We start from the raw sequence: 22,726 nt of genomic DNA, 5'->3' as shown, positions 1-22,726 counted from the left end.
ACGTGTTCCATACCGTAGCCTGGCCGACATAATTATATGAGTGCTCCAGGCTTCGCGGCTCTGGTGAGCACAGCCCCAAAAGGACTTGTGTCAGTCCGGAGCCTCTTGGCACCGCCGTGTGCATGGCAATTTGGTAACACCTTTAACTGAGGTGTCAGTGTACCAAAGAGAGTTCACATTTTGATAAATTCAGCCGTGCATGGCAATTTGGTAACACCTTTAAGGTGTCAGTGTACCAAAGAGAGTTCACATTTTGATAAATTCAGTGTGTCAGTGCAAATAGTTGTTTTGTTAGATCGCCAAATATTTTATTGTATTTATATTGTATTGCACCCTTATTGGCTTAGGCCTATATAGTTTCTCCAGGGCCCGGACCAGTATCTAAGTATAGGTCTCAGTATGGTCGTTTCTCCAACAAGGCCAAACACCACCACCCCCCCCCCCCCCACCCCACCCCCACTTTCCCCACCCCCTTTTTAATATTAATTTTATTTGTTTACATAAAAGTCAAGTTTGGACTCAATAACAGAGAGAAAGAGCGAGAGAGAGAGACAGAGACAGAGAGAGAGAGAGCGCAGGGAAATAACTTCCGACGGCGGTAAAGGTTAGCCGTCCACTCCTATTACCCTCCCTTGAATTTGATAATTGATGATAACCTTGGAGCTAACGAGAATGACATTGCCGAAACGACAGTCCCATGACTGGCAGTTACAGTGATTTAGAGTCTACAAGTACAACTTACACTGTCGAGTCATGAACTGGTACAGGAGTCAGATGATTAGATACTTATCCCCCTTGAAACAACTCGTGCGTATCGGAGTCCGGAACAGCTCAAACATGGCGTGTGAGCGGTTGAACGAGTCGTCTGCAAAGAAACTTCTCGCCGGTGCAGACAGCTTTCTTTTTGATTGTGACGGTAAGGCCTATACTGATTCTTATCATTACGGGAATATTGAAATTATCAGAGACACTTGTCGCCTTGAGGCATCGATTTCGCTGTCACTGTGTCAGTTAGTAGTAGACAGTGACGTAACGATTTTAAAGTTTCGTCTGCTGCAGTTACACTCTCATTTCATTCTTCTTCAGTTCTTGGTTGGTTTTAAATAGTGTCTTGTATATGTGTCACTTTATTAATTATGCTATTTCTGCGTGAACAGGTGTTCTTTGGGACGGCAGAGGTGTCATTCCTGGTAGTCTCGAAACAATCAAAAAGCTGAAGGCATTGGTAAGAAAACTTTCAATTCACCGTGACACCGCATGAAACCCCAGTGCAGTGGATCTTGTAAAGGGCGTGTTAATAGAATGCAATTTTCTTCCTGATTAAATTTGACAGTAGCTCTCTGGTATTTTGGTGTAAACAGCAGTACATAGTCAACATGTTTGTAGACCCACTCACACATGTACACAAACATGCACACACACACGCGCACACATACACTGTTAAATCTATGCACTATGACTTGAAATTCTCATTATAATGTCATAATTAAAGGCACAGTAAGCCTCCCGTAAACCATCACAGAGCTCCCCGAGCGTCTACATGTATACAGTACAAGCATACTTCCATTTGAACGCTCACCGAACGGGATCATCCTGGCTGCTTTCTGTCGAGCGTAAGAAATTTGCAAAGAATTTATTTTTGTGGACTTGGTCCTCTACAACAATGGCGCCTCGTTTTGGTGCTGGACGGCTGTTATGAATATTCAATACCGGAAATCACGCCCGGACAGTAAGCCTCCCGTAAACCATCACAGATACTGTCAGGCTTTTACACACAGTACAAACACCCTTCCATTTGAACGCTCACCAAACGGGAACATCCTAGGTGCCCTACGTAAAGAGCGAGCAATTTTTGAGTCACTTGAGAAAAAGTGACTCTATGTAATCGGTCAGTGTTAGTCTGTCCGGCCGGCCGGCCGTCCGGCCGGCCGGCCGGCCGTCCGTAGACACCACCTTAACGTTGGACTTTTCTCGGAAACTATCAAAGCGATCGGGCTCATATTTTGTTTAGTCGTGACCTCCAATGACCTCTACACTTTAACGATGGTTTCGTTGACCTTTGACCTTTTTCAAGGTCACAGGTCAGCGTCAAAGGAAAAATTAGACATTTTATATCTTTGACAAAGTTCATCGGATGTGATTGAAACTTTGTAGGATTATTCTTTACATCAAAGTATTTACATCTGTAGCCTTTTACGAACGTTATCAGAAAAACAAGGGAGATAACTAGCCTTTTCTGTTCGGCAACACACAACTTAACGTTGGGCTTTTCTCGGAAACTATAAAAGTGACCGGGCTCAAATTTTATGTGAACGTGACTCATTGTGTTGTGAATAGCAATTTCTTCCTGTCCATCTGATGCCTCATATAATATTCAGAACTGCGAAAGTGACTCGATCGAGCGTTTGCTCTTCTTGTTAAAGAATTAATTTTGCAGATTGTCTTGAACACTTTTTGGACCCATGCTGAACTCAGGTCAAAAATGAGTTACTTCCCTTCGGGTCTCCTTCTATCGATGTAAACTGGCGATAGCCGTGGATCTTCTTTTCTTCTTCTTCGGCGTTCCAGGATTTTTGGCCTCAGGTCAGACTTCAAGTTTTGTAGCTTGAATAAATAGCTGTCTGAATCTGAGGCATAATCCATAGTGGTGGCGTGCGAGCTCGTCTCCCATGAACTTGGTTCAGGTTCCCACACTGTGTCCGGAAACACAGTCAGCATCGCTCCGACTTCGTTGGGGGATAGCCGTGGATCGATGATTATCAGAATGTTTTTGGACCGTGGTGTGTTTTTGCGCTAGACCTAATTTTTAAAATCTAAATAATAAATTGACAGCTTGTTACACAAACATTCTTTAATCATAAAAGAATTCTTTTTTCATCAAGACAAGATCAGTACAATTCGAAAGTTGTGAAAGTTTAAAAAAAGAAAAGCCCGGAAGCAGGGTCACGCAAGGGTCGTAGCAGACGACGGTTTATGCATATCGCCGTTCCTCTCAACAGTCAAAAGCCATCGCTTGAGTTCTTGTGAACCACAGCCGTTTGTTTCGTGCATAAAAACGTGCTATTGTAGATAAGCTCACATCGAGTCGCATTCAAATGACTAACTGACGACTACATTGTGAAAAAGGGAAACTGGATCACACGGGTTCACGATGGCTCAGGGGTAAGATAAACCACGCAAAAATAAATTCTTTGAAAATTGTTCGCTCTTTACGGAGAGCACCTAGGATGTTCTCAATCGGTGAGTGTTTAAATGAAAGGGTGTTTGTACTGTGTGTAAAAGCCTGACCGTATCTGTGATGGTTTACGGGAGGCTTACTGTGCCTTTAAGTGTACCAAACAGTAAACATAATGTTACACTTGTTAATACTTATTTAATCAAGGTCCTGCTTTTTTTCAGGGCAAGAAAGTGTTTTATGTCACCAACAACAGTTCCAAAACAAGAGACGGGTATCTTCAAAAAGCCAAGCAGTTCGGCTTCCCTGCGACAGTGGTGAATACACGTTTGAACTGAACTTAGTACCCTTTTTTTTTTTAGACGGTTATATATCATGTGTATTTTGTTCAACCTTTTTTTTTTCTACCACGGGTTAATCATTTGGTGTTGAGGATGTAACACTCCTACTAAATCACATTGTTCAGTTTTTGCTTGTACACTCCTTTGAAAGGTGTGTACCACAGAATAGAAAATGTTGAAAATGAAAAGACTAAATGTTAATTATGCAATATATGAACAAAGGCACTAGTCTGCTTGAATAATTGAGTTACTTCTGTTTGTGTGGGTTCCTTTCTGATAATTAAAGCTTAAACCTTGCCAGAAGAATGCATGATTTTTTATATAACAGCTTGTCTGTGTTATTTTAACAAGAAGTTGAGCAAACATTCAGCAAAAGTGATTGCCTGTGTTACTTCTAAGGATGGCGTTTTCTGAAGACACAGTTTGTGGAAGTGAAACACCCTATCCAAGTTGTACGTACTGCATCTTGTGTACTCTGGCAATATATAACTTTATAAGCCATTTGAGAGAGAAAAAAATCTATCAAGGTGATTGTTATGTATCTTTTGTTCTCTAGCAATATAATTAAGCCATTGGGAAAAAAATCTATCAAAGTGATTGACATATACACATAGAACTACAACACTATTCAAGAAATATTGTAGGGAGACCAACCATAATCTGCAAAAATATCAAAAACAGATTTTGATCAACTTTGCACTGGCCCACCTGCCCTTTAAGTAGATTGAAAGAGAGCAGCGCACTGTTGTCACTTATAGCGCATAATGACTGATGAATACATGAGACTGATCTGCTGCACTTTAAAGCTGAGTGATTGACATCGCTTGCTACAGTGCAACCCCCCCTTTAACGACCTTGAAAAAATATGAGAAAATCGCAGGTCTTAAAAAGGAGGTTAATGTACAGAGGTTATGAGAAAAATAAATATCTGAGAAGAGAATTTTTAAATTGGGGGGTCTTAAAAGGGGGGTTCCAGACAGGCGCAGTGGCATAGTGGTTAGACATCAGCCTCCTAATCGGAAGGTCGTGAGTTCGAATCCCTGCCACGGCCGCCTGGTGGGTTAAGGGTGGAGATTTTTCCGATCTCCCAGGTCGACTTATGTGCAGACCTGCTAGTGCCTTATCCCCCTTCGTGTGTACACGCAAGCATAAGACCAAGTGCACACGGAAAAGATCCTGTAATCCACGTCAGAGTTTGGTGGGTTATAGAAACATGAAAATACCCAGCATGCTTCTCCCAAAATCGGCGTATGCTGCCCGAATGGCAGGGTAAAAACGGTCATACACGTAAAAACCCACTCATGCAAAAACATGAGTGAACGTGGGAGTTTCAGCCCATGAACGAAGAATAAGAAAAGGGGGGTCCACTGTACTAGTGTGAACATGCGCGGATCAATGTTCTATGTGCTGTGTTCCAGGACGAGATAGTGTGCACAGCGTACATCGCCGCCCTTTACCTGAAGAACAAGCAGTTCAAGGGCAAGGTGTTTGTGGTGGGGAACACCGCCATGGGTCAAGAACTGGACGCTGTTGGTATTGCCCACACTGGTATTGGGGTGAGTGGAGTCATCTGGTCTTTATACATTCTGTTTTGGACTCACCTGAATAATAGGCGAGTCTTAATTAGTACCGAGCAGTGTCCGTCTGTGTGGATAACTAATTTGACCAACCAGGACTGATTTGAGGTGACCCTCTGACAATATTATCACACAAATGATATTGTCAGATGTGACCCTCTAAATGTTATAGCGGTCAGGCCGGGAACCATTTATCATTTTAAAAATAAGAAAGACAATACATTCTTCCAATCTTCCAAACTGAGACATGATGCAAGCTAGATTAGATCAACAAAACTGAGAGAAATGGTTTAATCTGTCACCCCCCGCGGGTTAGGGGGAGTCCCATATTGGTTGGGACGAGAAAGAATTTACCCGATGCTACCCAGCATGTCGTAAGAGGCGACTAATGGTTCTGTTTCTCCTTTTACCCTTGTTAAGTGTTTCTTGTATAGAATATAGTCAATGTTTGTAAAGATTTTAGTCAAGCAGTATGTAAGAAATGTTTAGTCCTTTGTACTGGAAACTTGCATTCTCCCAGTAAGGTCATATATTGTACTACGTTGCAAGCCCCTGGAGCAATTTTTTGATTAGTGCTTTTGTGAACAAGAAACAATTAACAAGTGGCTCTATCCCATCTCCCCCCTTTCCCCTATCCCATCTCCCCCCTTTCCCCGTCGCGATATAACCTTGAATGGTTGAAAACGACGTTAAACACCAAAGAAAGAAAGAAAGTTTAATCTGTCCTTCTGGGCTGTGTTGGTGCAGTGTTCAAAACACTGTCCATACTATCCATAGGGGCACACACACACACATCTTTTAACATGACAAAGTCTACTCTTGACAGGGTAGGTTCTCCTGTTGTCTAACGTTCAGAATGAGTAGTGACACTTGATTTATCTCCAAAAATTATATCATTTGCCTGTCGGCTCATGTTGATATTCATTTTTCTGACATGTCTGTTAATTTGCTAACAGTCAGCATATTACACATAACTCATACTGTATTATTCCTGTCTTAGAAGAATAGTCCTTGTATCAGAGCAGTTTCAGTGTATGACTATGAGTGATTGTGTGCATGTGTTTTGTTTACCAGCCGGCACCTACAGTAGGAGGCATACCAGACTGGGTGGACCTCAAGTGGGATTCTGATGTGAGTATTCACTAATTTATTATATTGTTGTGTGTGTGTGTCAGTGTGTACATGTGTGGTTGAGTGAGCTCATGTTTCCTCCAATGAGCAGAGGCCCCATGCATTTTCCTTTTCGAACTCCAGTCAACTCTCACAGCCAATAAATGTCCCGACACAATTATTTATATCATTCAAGCATTCCCAGAATGACAAATTTACCAACCAAAACTATGCACAAAAAACATCCCAACGGGAACACCAACCACAATAATGTGTAAATGGCAATGGAATGCCTATGCGTCTGACCTGGGAACCCATACGATTTCGCCATATTTCGTACGCTTGATTGTCTAAAATACGATCAGTACGGTCGGTGGAAAAAAAAATTCAATCAACAAAATTCTTCGACTACTTTCTTCACATGTGCATCTCGAAGCCGATCCGGTATTTTGGGAGTTGAAATGCTGTGTGGAGTACACTTATTTTTCTGAAAATACGCCAAGTTTCTTTGAGAATACTCCAAGCGCAAAACAGGGGTTCCCAGGTTGTTTACTGGCTGATCAAGAACAAAGCTGGGCGGTTAAATACGATATGTTTGTTGCAGATAAAGTGTGTGCTGGTAGGGTTTGACGCTGACATCAGCTACATGAAGATCCTGCGGGCAGCCAGTTACCTACAGCGCCCAGAGTGTCTCTTTGTGGGCACTAATGAGGACACCCACCTGCCTGTTAACAACTCGGCCACCAGAATACCAGGTAAGCTTGAATAGTTTGGATGTTTAACAAGGAATAAGGATCGAGGTGTTATGAGAAGCTTTGTTAACAAGAAAAGAGAATAGCTGTCAGGTCAACTTATGTGCAGACCTGCTAATGCCTTATCCCTCTTCATGGCCGAGTGGTAACGCACTTGCGCTCGGAAGCGAGAGGTTGCGAGTTCGACCCTGGGTCCGGGCGTTAGCAATTTTCTCCCCCCTTTCCTAACCTAGGTGGTGGGTTCAAGTGCTAGTCTTTCGGATGAGACGAAAAACCGAGGTCCCTTCGTGTTCCTTACATTGGGGTGTGCACGTTAAAGATCCCACGATTGACAAAAGGGTCTTTCCTGGCAAAATTGTATAGGCATAGATAAAAATTTCCACCAAAATACCCGTGCGACTTGGAATAATAGGCCGTGAAAAGTAGGATATGCGCCGAAATGGCTGCGATCTGCTGGCCGATGTGAATGCGTGATGTATTGTGTACAAAAATTCCATCTCACACGGCATAAATAAATCCCTGCGCCTTGAATATGTGCGCGATATAAATTGCATAAAAATAAAAATAAAAAATAAATAAATCCCTGCGCTTTGAACTGTACCCACGGAATACGCGCGATATAAGCCTCATATTGATTGATTGATGTGTACACACAAGCACAAGACCAAATACGCATGATAAAGATCCTGTAATCCATGTCAGAGTTTGGTGTGTTGTAAACACACAAAAACACACAGCATGCATCCCCTGGAATCGGAGTATGACTGCCTAAATGGTGTGGAAAAAATGACCACACACGTAAAAGCCCATTTGTGCCTACGAGTGTACGTTGGAGTTTCAGCCCATGAACGCAAAAGAAGAAGGAGACTTTTTTAGACCAATGCTTTGTTACGCCAAGGAGTTGTATCAAGTCTAAAACACCGTGATTTTATTAGAATTTAGATGTGTCAAGAGGAAAGCAGTCAAAGGAAATGTAAACTGTCATGTGTGACCGGTTGCTGATTTCGTTTCCGGTGTTTTGAGATTTTTACCAGTAAAACACCCACAATTCCTGGTTGACACGATCACTGATAAGCTGAACTTGAACTGTAAGTGAACTAAAACAGAAAAAGAACATTTAAATGTAAGTAGACATGCGTTTCTTATACATCTTCTTCCATTGTGTGTTGGTGTGCTAGGCACAGGGACGATGGTAATAGCGGTGGCTTTCCCAGCACAACGGAAGCCGGTGATCGTGGGCAAGCCCGAGCCACCCATGTTTGAGGAGTTGAAGAAGCTGCACAACCTGAACTCTGACCGCTGTGTCATGGTCGGTGACAGGTGAGGACTTGTTCTCACCACAGCTAGGACATTACGGGGTCTATAAACACAAGCTGAACTCTGACCGCTGTGTCATGGTCGGTGACAGGTGAAGAATAACTGTCTTGTTCACACACCCACAGCTAGGACATTATGGGGTCTAGAAACAGAAGCTGAACCCTCACCACTGTGTCATGATCGGCGACAGGTAAGAACTAACTGTCTAGAAACACAAGCTGAACCCTCACCGCCGTGTCATGGTCGGTGACAGGTGAGGACTAACTGTCCTGTTCCCACAACCACAGCTAGGACATTACGGGGTCTAGAAACACAAGCTGACCCCTCACGGCTGTGTCATGGTCAACGGCAGGTGAGGACTAACTGTCTTGTTCACACACTAACAGCTTTGCCTTTGAGAAACAAAGGGACATAAGCACTCTGAACACATATGCCATGTGCAACCAGAGTAATTAAATGAGAGTATTATGCGGAACCAATCTCCTGGCACTGAAGAGATTAACATGCATTGACATTAACAAGCAACTTTCATCATCTAAGATTCTCACACTCACAGAACATTACAAAGGTCTAGAAGCACTATATGAATAGCTAAGACGTGTACGTGTAGATTATGAGTTCATTCGTACGTGTGGAAGAGATTCGGTCCAAATATCAAATGACGGAAAGGTATGGCGTAAAGAGATAAATTTGATGACATAACACATACACTTTCTGAAAAAAAGTACTTGCTGGGGGCAGGTTTCACAATATTGTGTTCAGCAATTTACTATTTACACACTCAAATTCTACAAAATAAATGCTGGCACACAATTCAAAGGACATGTTTTTCCAACAAAGTGAGTTTGTTACAACTAAAAACAGTAATTTTTTTTATAGTCCTGGTCCTTATTTATATCTAAAAACCAGGCGCAAAGCGGCATACCCTGAAAACGCAAAAAAAGCAATACGGTCATCCTATGCATGCATATAGCTCATATAGCCAAAACCGTTGAAGATAGAAAGACATTTATTGAACAAAAAATATGCCCCACATCATTCTTAACAAGTTTTGTTCTTGTATGTATATCAAAATATTGATTCTCAAATGAATGGTTTGAAAAAATACGACTTCCGGCAGACCTAGACCGTTTTGAAGGGAAAAACCGTCTTTTTTTTCAAACCATTCCTTGGCCATCAATATTTTCATATACATGTAAGACCAAAACGTGTTAAGACTGGTGTTGTGCATCTAGTTTGTTCAATAAATGTCTTTCTATCTTCAATGGTTTTGGCTAGATGAGGTAACAAGAGAAGGATATGGGCATTGGAATTACGTCAACATTTCGAGCATTGTCACAGATGAAACATTTACTGCAGGGTGCTCCTGATTAACAAACCGAGCAAAACTGAAAATTATTGAAGAGAAGACATGTCTGAACAGTTTATAAAGAGACAAGTTTGCAATCATTTGTAAACACCATTATTGTATGGAGGAGTAACTGTTCCCCTACCCCCTAAGAAGGTATTTCTGTCCGTCAACCACGTGAGCGATCGCCACAAATCGAGGCATCACTCGCATTTCAGTTTGGACACACCGGCTGATTGCAAATGCACAGTACGTGTTTCGACACTGAAACGTGACGATTGAGCGTCAAAATAGTTTCTTAAAACAGTCGAAAATGGAGTTAAATGTGACTTCAACACTCAGTGGCGATCGTTAGAGTGGCGATTGTTACTAGACGGACACTAGAAAACCTCAGAAAATGTAATTACTTTGCGATTTTTTTAACTGAAAAACTGTTGCGGTCTTTTTCTGTCGAGCGCGAGCGTCAACGTAAAACAACGTGAGGTCACTTCCTCCCCAAACGGTTAGTTTTTGAATGAAAAGAAAAATGTGGCGATCGTTACATTGTTTAGACGGACAGGATCGCAACTTTGAAACTCGGGTCACCGTGCCTCGATCAAGGGCAAATTGACCTCGGCAACATTATAACTCACTTCAAGGGTGCACAAACTTGTATTTACAGTATACAAAATTAGGTAAACTTGTGTTTTTGTCCTGTGAAATCACAATTAGTTTCGATGCTCTTGATATCGCTATGCGGACGGACAGATCCGAATCCCCATACATTTTTTTTGCGGAGCTAGTATAAGTTAGAATTTGTGTTATGGATATCGATTGTTGTTGAAAAACAATCATTTCAATGTGTTCTGGCACTCTCAACCACAACAGCATTGATACTTGTGCATGTGTGTGTTGGAATTTAGTTCTTTGTTTAGTGATGCTGTGGCAAAAGTAAATTCATCCGTCCGTATTTTGACGATCGCCACCATTCACACGCACATAAATAAACACATTATAAAAAAATTCAACTTTTATTTTCAAAAAAGTATTTAAACAACAACTAGTTTGCATGTTAATACAACAAATACAGCAGATTCTCACAGATATGGATTTAAAAGACTAAGCAAATTTGAGACTATCAAAATGGCCTAATACCATGAAACCTGCCTGGGCCTTTCTCATAGGTTACTTTGACCTGAAATGAAAATCATGTGTTAGGTCTAAATCTCCTGGCCACAAACAAATTGTTAAAAATACATCTTAGATGTGAAACCCATCGAGCGGTCGACGTTATAGGGGTCAGACCAATGTGTCATCGGAGACGGAAGCCTGAGAACAACACTGAACTACCATAAACTACCTTGTAAACGCCCACCCTCCTTATGCACCAATTTTGCTCAAAAGTAGGGGGTGGGCGTTTACAAGGTAGTTAACGGTACTACCAGTTTGACAAGTGCTTGAAAGTGGATTTTACTTTATAACATAACCAAGGTCGTGAGTTCAAATTCCATCCGGGGCCGCCTGGTGGGTTAAGGGTGGAGATTTTGCAGATCTCCCAGGTCAACCTGCAGCCCTGCTAGTGCCTTATCCCCCTTCGTGTGTACACGCAAGCACAAGACCACGGAAAACATCCTGTAATCCATGTCAGAGTTTGGTGGGTTATAGAAACACAAACATACCCAGTATTCTTCGCCCGAAAGCGGCGTATGGCCGCCTGAATGGCGGGGTAAAAACGGTCATTCATGTAAAAACCCACTCGTTATGTGTGATTGTGGGAGTTTCAGCCCATGAACGAAGAAGAAGAAGAATAACATATCTGACTACTTTGATTCTCTTTGGCAGATTGGAGTCGGACATAGGACTGGCCAAGTCGTGTGGGCTGAAGTCGATGCTGGTGTTGTCAGGGGTTACCTCGGAGGCTGAGCTTCCTAAACCCAACCCTGCTCAGGCAACCGGTTCTGACATCCCTGTTGTACCCGACTTTTACACAAACTGCCTTGGTGACCTTGGCAAATTTATATGAAGGACATGACTAGAAATTATTTGTCAATATTTTTGGGGGGTATGGGGTATGTCTTGCGCAATGTTTTTTCTGTTATATGTAAAGTGTTGGAATTAAGTTTGAAGAGACGTTTTAGAGACATATCTTTGATAACATATGTGGGTTGTTAATGTGGATATTATTGTGCGTGTGGATATGAGTAGGTGTGTGTGTGTGTACACTGATGTTGATGTTCAATTTAATTATGAACTATACAATCACATTTGTATTTATTTGCAAAGTTATTTATAATACAGTGGAACCCCGTTTTAAGATCTCCAACAATCTGATAAAATTGGGTCTTAAAAAGGAGAGAGTTTTAAAATGGAGGTCATTAATTTTACACAGGTTGATATTAACAGAAAGTCTGACAAAAAAAGTCTGTAAAATGAGGAAGTTTTAAATTTGGGGGTCTTTAAGAGGGGGGTTCCGCTGTTGTGCAATAGAATTGCCTTTCTCTGAAAGGAACTATCACTTGAATCATTGTTAAAAAATAAGAACATATGTATCGATTGGACATTGGATTTCCCTTCTTTGAGCCATGTTACGTCAGAGGCCTACAAAACTTCATATTTGGGCGTTTCAGGTTGACCAAAACTTCAAAGGAACTACAAAACACATGTCATGTGTGTGTGCTCGTTCAATCGTCAAAACAACAACAAAGTCAGGACATGACGTGTGTTTTGTAGTTTCTTTGAAGTTTCGGTCAACCTGAAACGCCCAAATATGAAGCTTATGTGTTTGATTGCTTGTGTGTGTTCAATCGTCAAAACAACAACAAAGTCGGTACCTGAAAGGAATTCGATCGATACATAAATGTTATTTGCATTTTTGACCAAAATATGACATTTTACAAAGAAATCGACAGTCATTGTTCACCTCGACCGCTATCGCGGTCTCGGAGAACAATATGACGTACTGTCTCAATCTGTGTAAAATGTCATATTTTGGTCAAAAACGCAAATAACGTATAATAGTGGCTTAAACTGATCACAGAACTGTTGGACATGTACCACAATTTTCAGATCACCATATTTATTTTAAATTATTAAGGATGCCTCAATTTGAATTGCAACCTGTGACTATGATTACCAGCAAATGATTTATTATAGAGGTGAGAGGGACAAAATCGTGTTTTTCTTGACATACACAATGTATCTTTCACCAAGGGGTGTTAATTTATTCATATTTACAAGGCTAAAAAACCCTTCAGCTTCTGAGGGCATTCATGACCACAGACCCCCACCAGGGGACCAAGCGCCCCCCAATGCTATTTTTTTCTTGAAACTCATTCTTCCTTGAATGGATTGCCTGTTTTATGAGAAAAGATTAAATGAACTGTACTTTGCTGTTAGAGAGCGAGTCTTGTGCTTGATCGTCCCTGAGGCGAGGATTTAGTAATTTTTAAAAACTATGATATTGGACAGTGTGCAGGGCAGTTTCAGATTTAATTACAATTGCCGAAAACTTCGCAGTCATTTTGACAAATCTGCCAAACTTTTTTTTTTTCTATTGTGGAAGAATTTTTTTTTATTTTTTTTTATTTTTTTTTGTGTGATTAATCTCAGTTGCATGCAGGTTTGCTACTACAATTATTTTTTACCTTATTAGGGTTTTTTTTTTTTTTTTTTTTGTGGCTTGGAGCAAACCTTCTTTATAGGTCCTTTCTTTTCTCTGTCAAATGTGTACATTTTTAAATCTTATCAGTAAACTAATATGTTTAAATAAATAAATACATAAAAGTAATCATAACATAAATTTATTCCTAATGTTCAGCTCAGTTTCTAATAATACACCCAAATCTAACTTTTTCCCATATCTAAATTTTCCAATGGTCATTTTGGTAATTAAAATACAATAATTCACAAAGTAAATATAATCACTTTTCAAACTTTCCCTAAAATAACCCAAAAATACATTTTCTTCATTCAAAATGATGGCAACATGTATTTTCTTATACACTGTACTGTGTACACACAATCTTTACATATTTTCCAACCCTTCATCACCTCTTGGCAACTAAAAAAGAAATGTTCAAGGGTGTCTAATTCATTACAAACTTCACACTTATTCGATGTTCGTAATCCCATTTTGTTTAATAAAATATTGGTTGGATATATTCTATGTAATAGTTTCCAGTGCAGCAGACGTAATCTTTCTTCTTTTGTGCTGTTAACGGCCAGTAACCAGTTTCTCTTATCCAAATCTACATTATGTTTTCGTTTCCAAAAATCACAGGCACTCGGAATCTGGACATCAAGATCAACTAAACATTTTCTAATAAACTTTGCTGTTATATTACCACCGTTAACAATGAAATCCTGCAATGTAAAATATTGATATGGTAATGTGTCTGTACGTCTGGATTTAAGTGCTGTGCATAATGCATTGTATTCAAACTGTCTGGATGGTTTATAACCCACTTTTTGACATAAATCTTCAAAAGAAATAATAATACCATTTTCATTCATAACATCCTTTACAAATGAGATATTATGTTTTATAAAATCTTTAAAAAATAGGCATTTATGTTAAAATTGAATATTCATATTGTTCCAAATGCATTGGTCCTTTAATATTACTGGTGCAAAATCATACTTTTCACAGAAAACACTTTTATTGTCAAGCCAAGTCAATAACACTTGTTTCCAAAACAATGATCTGCAACTATTGAGGCCATGTGTAAGAAATGTTACACAAAGGCCTGCCATAATAAACTTTCAGAAATTGCTGAAAGGTTTTAGGCTTTTTCAGCAAATTTGTGGCAGAAAATAAGTTCTAGCATGTGGTTTTTAGTGCTATTGAATATGTGAACTTATGTATATATGCTTGTGTTTTCTTTGAAAATAATGTCCCCTTGTTCATGTTTGAATCTAGCTAGGGTGTTTAGTGTATTTCTTTGTCCCCCCCGCGGGTTAGGGGGAAGAATTTACCCGATGCTCCCCAGCATGTCGTAAGAGGCGACTAACGGATTCTGTTTCTCCTTTTACGCTTGTTAAGTGTTTCTTGTATAGAATATAGTCAATGTTTGTAAAGATTTTAGTCAAGCAGTATGTAAGAAATGTTAAGTCCTTTGTACTGGAAACTTGCATTCTCCCAGTAAGGTCATATATTGTACTACGTTGCAAGCCCCTGGAGCAATTTTTTGATTAGTGCTTTTGTGAACAAGAAACAATTAACAAGTGGCTCTATCCCATCTCCCCCCTTTCCCCTATCCCATCTCCCCCCTTTCCCCGTCGCGATATAACCTTGAATGGTTGAAAACGACGTTAAACACCAAATAAAGAAAGATGGAATAAGGAGAGACTTGTAACAAGTTCTACTCAACTCAATCCTGCCAGGGGTTTTTATTTTTCATTTTTGGTCTTGTGCCTTTTTCTTCTTCCCCTGCTATATATCCTACAGAAATCAACTGCACGGTTGGCTCTTCAAAGACAGAAAGGCCATCCCTAAAAGTGAAGCCACCCCGCCCCTAAACACTGTCACACACACTTACAAATCGCAAAAAGAGCAAAAATGAAAATTAGAGCTTGAGGGAAGGTAACTCCACTTTTAATTATTTTTTCTCCCCTTTATCTGTATTTATTATCCTTAGCTGTGATAGACTTGCAGTCTACTTTTTCGACTGGAACTGTCGTTTTATGCTGAATTAATCAACTACAGTGGTTTGCCCGTCATGTTTATTTTTGTATTTAATTTTTTTTTTTTTTTAATAAAGCCATGTCTCAGATTATACATGTAGCTTGGTTTGTAAAAACTTATGTTTGTGTGTTTGAATGAGAGTTTGTCTGTTTGAATCAGAGATATTCTGTTTTATGTATCCAGGTCTGGCAGTGGTGTGTGTGTGTGTGTGTGTGTGTGTGTGTGTGTGTGTGTGTGTGTGTGTGTGTGAGACCTTTTTCTTTTAATTCACTTTTTGGTTGTTTTTGTCGTTGTTGCAAAACATACTCTGTTAGGCCTACAAATAAAATAGGTGTGGTTACGGTAACCCGACCTACCCTATTTTTAGGGGCCGACCCTATAACTTTTTATTACATTTGTCAACGAGTGCAGAAAACGCAATGAAAGCAACAGCGCTAGAGTCGCACACTTATTTCCTTGTCAAGTAGGTTTAATTTGTACACATTAGAAAAAAAAGTTTAAAAAAAAAAGTGATTGCCTACCTTCCTACCCTATTTTTTTTGGCTATGTTACCTTAACCACACCTATTTTTTTTGTGTGCCTTAGTTATGTTAAGTTCCCCTGCCCTCTTTTCCCCACCATCTCTACAGTTGCTAGTAGTTGTGGTGGTGTATTTTGCTGTAAAGTATACCACCCAACCCCCCCCCCCCACCCTTGATAAGACCTACCCTTTTCAAGACCCTATAGTTACACTCTTCCTTATCAGTTTCTGAATTTAAAAAATACACAGGTATGTCGTATTAATATTTACTCTGAAAATGTGCTCAGAATAGAATTAACAAAAATCGGTTTATGCAAATTATTTGGTACTATACGTTCGCATGCTTTACCTGTCTTCGGGTTTCGGCTGTCCAAGCCTTACAACATACAGTCTAGTGGGTGGCTTGTTTTCTGTGTTGATCTTAAAGGCATATGTACTCGATGACTATACACGCTAATAGCTTTACCAACAGTTGGAGACATGCTAAATTAAGTTCCCTGCAAAATATTGTGGTCTAGGACCCCTTCAATGTTGAGATATGTTAATTTTCATTTTGATCTGGATCGTCCTATTTATAGATTTGGCAACACATGTAACGTTGATGCAAGGGAGCTAACACCGCGGCTTTGTTGACATCCTCACTTTTTCAGAGGCTAGAACAAGCTGTAATGCATGTATTATGGTCCGCGCATGGTGACATATCGTCATTATATGGTCTTATGGTGCGTTTGACATCGATTATGGGCAAACTACACTTTGTAAACACGGGAGCGCGTACATATGCCTTTAAAGTTTCAGGCGTTTCAATTTAGACTGACTAATTGTTTTTATATCGCTTCATGTGACTTGTTTCTTTTCTCTCTCTCTCTCTCTCTCTCTCTCTCTCTCTCTCTCTCTCTCTCTCTCTCTCTCTCTCTCTTTCTTTTTCTCTCTCTTTCTTTTTCTCTCTCTTTCTCCCTCCTCTTCTCTCTCTCTCTCTCTCTCTCTCTCTCTCTCTCTCTCTCTCTCTCTCTCTCTCTCTCTCTCTTTCTCTCTCTCTCTCTCTTCTCTCTCTCTCTCTCTCTCTCTCTCTCTCTCTCTCTCTCTCTCTCTCTCTCTCTCTCTCTCTCTCTCTCTCTCTCTCTCTCTCTCTCTCTCTCTCTCTCCCCCTCTCTCTCAGTTTGAAAAAGGGAGAGCGAGAGATCATATCCACCCTCTCAGTACTTTCAAAGCCTCTTGAGAGGCATATTCATAAGCACGTAGCCCATCATATGGAATGTTACAACCTTTTCCACCAGTTTCAATCTGGCTTCCGTAAATTTCATTCTTGTTCTACGGCCCTTGTCCGTCTGTGTGATACCTGGCTCTCAGCTATAAACGATTCTAAAATCGTCGGTACCGTTTTCCTCGATCTGAGGAAAGCCTTTGAAACAGTAGACCACACTCTTCTCATTCGCAAGCTTGAGTATTACACGCACAGCCGTCACACGGTAAACCTGCTTACATCATTTTTATCAAACAGAACCCAGCGCGTCGACGTAAACGGTCAATATTCAGGCGATGGTTACTTAAAATGCGGAGTTCCTCAAGGTTCTATTTTGGGGCCCTTATTATTTTGCATTTTTAACAACGACCTGCCCTTGCATATAAAAAAGAACAATGTGTCTTGTGAGCTCTTTGCCGATGACAGTTCCCTTCACTCGTCCTCAAAAACGTTAAATCAGGTGCAATACGATCTTCAACAGGGAATAAATGATATTTTTAAATGGTGCGTTCAAAATAAAATGACATTACACCCTAAGGAATCAAATAGTATGGTCATAACATCCAGACAGAAACACCAGAGAGCACCCCTTATAAGTTCTTAACCTTAAGCTGAACACTGATCCCATAGAGCAGGTTAAATCACACAAGGTATTAGGAATCGTAGTTGACCAGGAGCTTCGGTGGAATGTACATATCAATGATATTTGCAAAAAGCTCTTCAAAAATCTGTATCTTTTATCCAGATTAAAACCCTTTGTAGAAGCGGAAGGTCTGAAAATGTGTTTTGTGGCACACTGCCAATCTTTTATCAATTATGCTTCTACTGTATGGTGCGGTACGAGCGAAAATCTGCTTAAAAAATTAAATTCCCTGCACAGAAGAGGAGCAAAGCTAATTGCTACTAACCCGTATCTGTCAACGTCAGAAAAGCTTAAAGCTGTTAGTTTACTTTTACTGCAGGAGCAGTTTGACTATAACATTGCAGTGTTAATGTACAAGGCACTCCATGGGCTAGCACCACCATACTTGAATGCATTCATAACCGAGGCTCTTGAGAGATACGGATCAGATAAATATCTACCACCAAGGACCCGTGTAGATCTATATAAAACTAGTTTTGCCTTTGCTGGGCCGTCAAGGTGGAACTCTCTTCCTTCGAATGTTAAAACTAGCAAATCTGTAAATATTTTTAAATCTTCTTTAAAAAAAACATCAAAACTGTTCTCTGTAAGTACACACCCGCGGTGACATAATCGTGTGAATGGCTTACAGTTCTGTCTAATGTATACTATATTAATATTACTATATAATTATATTCACGTCATATTACATATTTCCCGCAGTGGGGCACTGCGGTTATGAAATTAAAGGCCCCTCCTGTTTTTGGAACCGCAGGAGCTTTCTAGTTTGCTGTTAGGTAGATTTTTGGTTCCTCTTTCCTGTCATGCTCTCTTTTTCTTCATGAATTCTTTTCTTTTTTCTGCCTTCTTGCTCATTCACCTGTATTTTTTCCAAAAATCTCTTCTCTTGCCGCTTGTCTCGCGATTCATGTATAGTTTAATCTGTTAGTGTTCTGATGTAAGTCCAGCAGTAGATAGGTTAAGCCTATTTTAACATACTGGAAACTGGTAATCTTCCAGTAGGTATTAATTTAGTTTTACTAAAGCCTGCTGGGACACAAGTAATGGGTTAGTGCATTTGTAAACAGGAATCGCTTGACAAGTGGCCCCCTTCATCCCCCCCTTCCTCGTCCTGATATGGCTCTGCGTAGTCGGCTGGACGTTAAGCAACAAATAAACAAACACTTGAAACAAAAAATATTACGTATTCATAGCATATAGTATTCATATTGTTTTACTTCGTATATTAGATTTTGTGTTTCGTGTGGCCGTGGTGCTTATGCTTATTTACTGTACATTTACATGTTATGCCTTTTTGAATCAGTCATTATATTATGTTGTTTATATTTCCCTGTCGCGATATAACCTTCGTGGTTGAAAACGACGTTAAACACCAAATAAAGAAAGAAAGAAAGTTGTTTATATGCGTGCGGATGTGTTAGTGTGAATGTAAAGGGCACTTTGTAAGATTAGGCCCTTGGCTTAAAATGTTTACCCTTTATGTCAATAAAATGTTCTAAGTCTAAGTCTAAGTCTCTCTCTCTTTCTCTTTCTTTTTCTCTCTCTTTCTCCCTCCTCTTCTCTCTCTCTCTCTCTCTCTCTCTCTCTCTCTCTCTCTCTCTCTCACTCTCTCTCTCTCACTTTCTCTCTCACTCTCTCTCTCTCTCTGTCTCTCTCTCTCTCTCTCTCTCTCTCTCTCTCTCTCTCTCTCTCTCTCTCTCTCTCTCTCTCTCTCTCTCTCTCTCTCTCTCTCTCTCTCTCTCTCTCGAATGTACAAACGTGCCGTTCATTGAACGCATTCAAAACCTCCCTCAGGAAACACATACTGAGGTCTTCATAAGTTACGCTGCCGGTATTGTAGCTAGCTTTGTTAATTATAATTATTTTATTACTCTGAAATATTGACTGCTGCATGCCTACATAATGCTAAATCTACCTGTCTTGGTAGACTCACTGTGTGCTTGTTGAATGGCACTTAGTTGTGTGTATATTATTATTAGTATTATATGTGTTCCTCCTTGTGCGTCTGCGTGTGAGTGCGCAAATGTGATTGCGTAATTAATGTTCCATTCTGTAATTGCTTTATTGATGTTCCATTCATGTATTTTCTACTACTTTTCTCATTTATTATTACTGTATGCTTGATGTTTCTATGATTCTAGTCGGGCGCACGCGTGAATATGTGTTTGTGTGAATGTAAAGGGCACATTGTAAGATTAAGCCTATGGCCTAAAATGTCTACCCTTTATGTGAATAAAATGGTCTAAGTCTAAGTCTAAGTCTAAGTCTCTCTCTCTCTCTTTCTCTCTCGTTCTTCCTGATATTTTCGTTCAATGCCTTCATGTCTTTATATATGCATTCACTTCTTTCACCGATGGAGAGACTGTCCTTATCGACATCTGATGAACCTACGTTCATGTTTTTTTCCCCCCATTGACTCACTCACTTCACAGGCGATCAAGGGATCAACTGCAGTCTGTTAATTCTTCGTTTCGTCGTTTTATTCTGCTTCATACCCATCCTTCTTTGACTTTGCATTCCGGGCTGTGTTAAATTCGGCATTCCTCCCCCAATTGCCGCCTCGTCTTGGTGGTGTTTGTGTTGCTTATCACACGACATGCGAGACACACTGGTGACAAACTTTACCCGATTTGTTCAGGACACTCACACACACACGAAACACCTGAAGATGCCAAAGAGGTGATTAGAGAAGGCGGAGGATTTGAACCCTAAACATCCTGCCCCCCCGTAATGGGAAACACCGTTCGCGGGGCCAAAAGGCGCATCCAAATATAGCTTCTTGCGAAGAGCAGAGGAACCCTCCATTTAAGACCCCCCCCCCCCAAAAAAAAAAAAAAAAAAAAAAAAAATCAGAAAAAGGCGGGGGACTTGAATAAAGGTACCCACAGCTAACTACTATTTGAACAGAAAATCTGAAAACAATAATGTGGGGGTAGTCATCATAGCAGGCACCACAACTTTGGGCTTTTTGATGGTGTGTTTATTGTGTTAATGGAAATGCGATGTGGTGCCAAAAGAAAAATTTCCATGTTTTTTTATCACGGTAAAATGTGACCCTCCACCACGAAACTATGATGAGTCGCATGTCACCTCGCGCGGTTCTGCGCTAGGCTTAAAATTATAAGTCCGGGGAGTGTCTGGTAACAGTGTGAGGGTCACCTTAGTCACAGGCTTATAACTCAAACAGTTTTTGCTCTTTTCTAAAACGGTTTTCACCACAGGATAGAGCATAAAAAACTCTTTAGGAAAATGTAAAAATATCAAAATCATGCAAAGGTGACATGGCGACTCATTTCGTGGTGGAGGGTCACAAATGAAAATGGACATTAAACTGTTCTTATCTTATTATTATTATTATTATTGTGATCATTTTTATGCGCCTAATCTAGATATAGCCCTAGGCGCTTACATATTAATTTCTGCCGTTTGAAATGGAATTTTTTACAGACAGACAGACAAACAGACATTTTTATCTTATCTTATCTTATCAAATACTTAAATCCGCTACATGATATAATAAGCCCTAAATCGGGTTTACGGGGAAGGGGACGGGGGCAGGAGGTCTTAAAAAGGCTCCACTGTAGTCTACCTGTAGACTATGAACCAAGGGGCTTGGCGAGGATGGTTGAGAGCGTCTCATATCTGACACTGGGTCAAACTCGGCGCTGAATGGAGCGCTGTTTTGTTGCGGAGTTGATTCATTCAGGGGCAACATCTACCTCGTTAGTGATGTTCTCCCTAACTCCCGTATACATGTCTTCTTTCTCATCATCTGCAATCCTCCCGCTACCCCCATCCCCTTTCTCCTGTGTGACGGTGTGTGTGTGTGTGTGTGTGCGTGTGTGTGTGTTTGCAACAGTCAGTTTTAAAATGATAAAACAGTAAACAGGAAAATGATGTTGTTTGTTTCACGCTGAACTCTAACAAAATGCTGGTATTCATGTCGACACATGCGCATTCACGTATATAGAGTAACAAAACAAAACAAGTCGCGTTAGGCGAAAATACAACATTTAGTCAAGTAGCTGTCGAACTCACAGAATGAAACTGAACGCAATGCAACGCAGCAAGACCGTATACTCGTAGCATCGTCAGTCCACCGCTCATGGCAAAGGCAGTGAAATTGACAAGAAGAGCGGGGTAGTAGTTGCGCTGAGAAGGATAGCACGCTTTTCTGTACCTCTCTTCGTTTTAACTTTCTGAGCGTGTTTTTAATCCAAACATATCATATCTATATGTTTTTGGAATCAGGAACCGACAAGGAATAAGATGAAAGTGTTTTTAAATTGATTTGGACAATTTAATTTTGATAATAAATTTTATATATTTAATTTTCAGAGCTTGTTTTTAATCCAAATATAACATATTTATATGTTTTTGGAATCAGAAAATGGTGGAGAATAAGATGAACGTAAATTTGGATCGTTATATAAAAAAAATATTTTTTTTACAATTTTCAGATTTTTAATGACCAAAGTCATTAATTAATTTTTAAGCCACCAAGCTGAAATGCAATACCGAAGTCCGGGCTTTGTCGAAGATTACTTGAGCAAAATTTCAACCAATTTGGTTGAAAAATGAGAGCGTGACAGTGCCGCCTCAACTTTCACGAAAAGCCGGATATGACGTCATCAAAGACATTTATCCAAAAATAGAAAAAAATGTTCGGGGATATCAATCCCAGGAACTCTCATGGAAAATCTAATAAAGATCGGTCCAGTAGTTTGGTCTGAATCGCTCTACACACACGCACGCACACACACACATACACCACGACCCTCGTTTCGATTCCCCCTCTATGTTAAAACATCTAGTCAAAACTTGACTAAATGTAAAAACGACATGAATGCGCATTCACGTAGTTTTTTTGTTTTGGTACTCTATGCGTGAATGCGCATATGTCGACATGAATACCAGAATTTTGTTAGAGTTCAGCGTGAACATTGATACAAGTGATATGAAATGTATCGGCATTAGATGTTTGTTTCTATGGGATACCACACGAGATAAGGGGCATAATTATGCAGGATTTTTGTTT

The 22,726-nt window shown here is 40.1% G+C and overlaps 1 protein-coding gene across 1 annotated transcript; it reads left to right on the top strand.

The window, feature by feature from the left end:
* The first annotated feature begins 642 nt into the window (after positions 1-642).
* Positions 643-13,187, top strand: LOC138971695 (glycerol-3-phosphate phosphatase-like). The gene is made up of 8 exons (XM_070344475.1): positions 643-916; positions 1,158-1,225; positions 3,400-3,492; positions 4,935-5,072; positions 6,168-6,224; positions 6,808-6,958; positions 8,134-8,275; positions 11,442-13,187. Exons 1-8 carry the CDS (start codon positions 754-756, stop codon positions 11,620-11,622), a joined length of 993 nt encoding a protein of 330 aa, XP_070200576.1. The 5' UTR covers positions 643-753; the 3' UTR covers positions 11,623-13,187.
* Positions 13,188-22,726: the final 9,539 nt, after the last annotated feature.

Source organism: Littorina saxatilis, linkage group LG7, assembly GCF_037325665.1.
Source record: "Littorina saxatilis isolate snail1 linkage group LG7, US_GU_Lsax_2.0, whole genome shotgun sequence".
In the NCBI taxonomy this organism is placed as follows: domain Eukaryota; kingdom Metazoa; phylum Mollusca; class Gastropoda; order Littorinimorpha; family Littorinidae; genus Littorina; species Littorina saxatilis.
The sequence above is the reverse complement of the archived record's forward strand: the minus strand, read 5'-3'. Positions and strand labels throughout refer to the sequence as shown.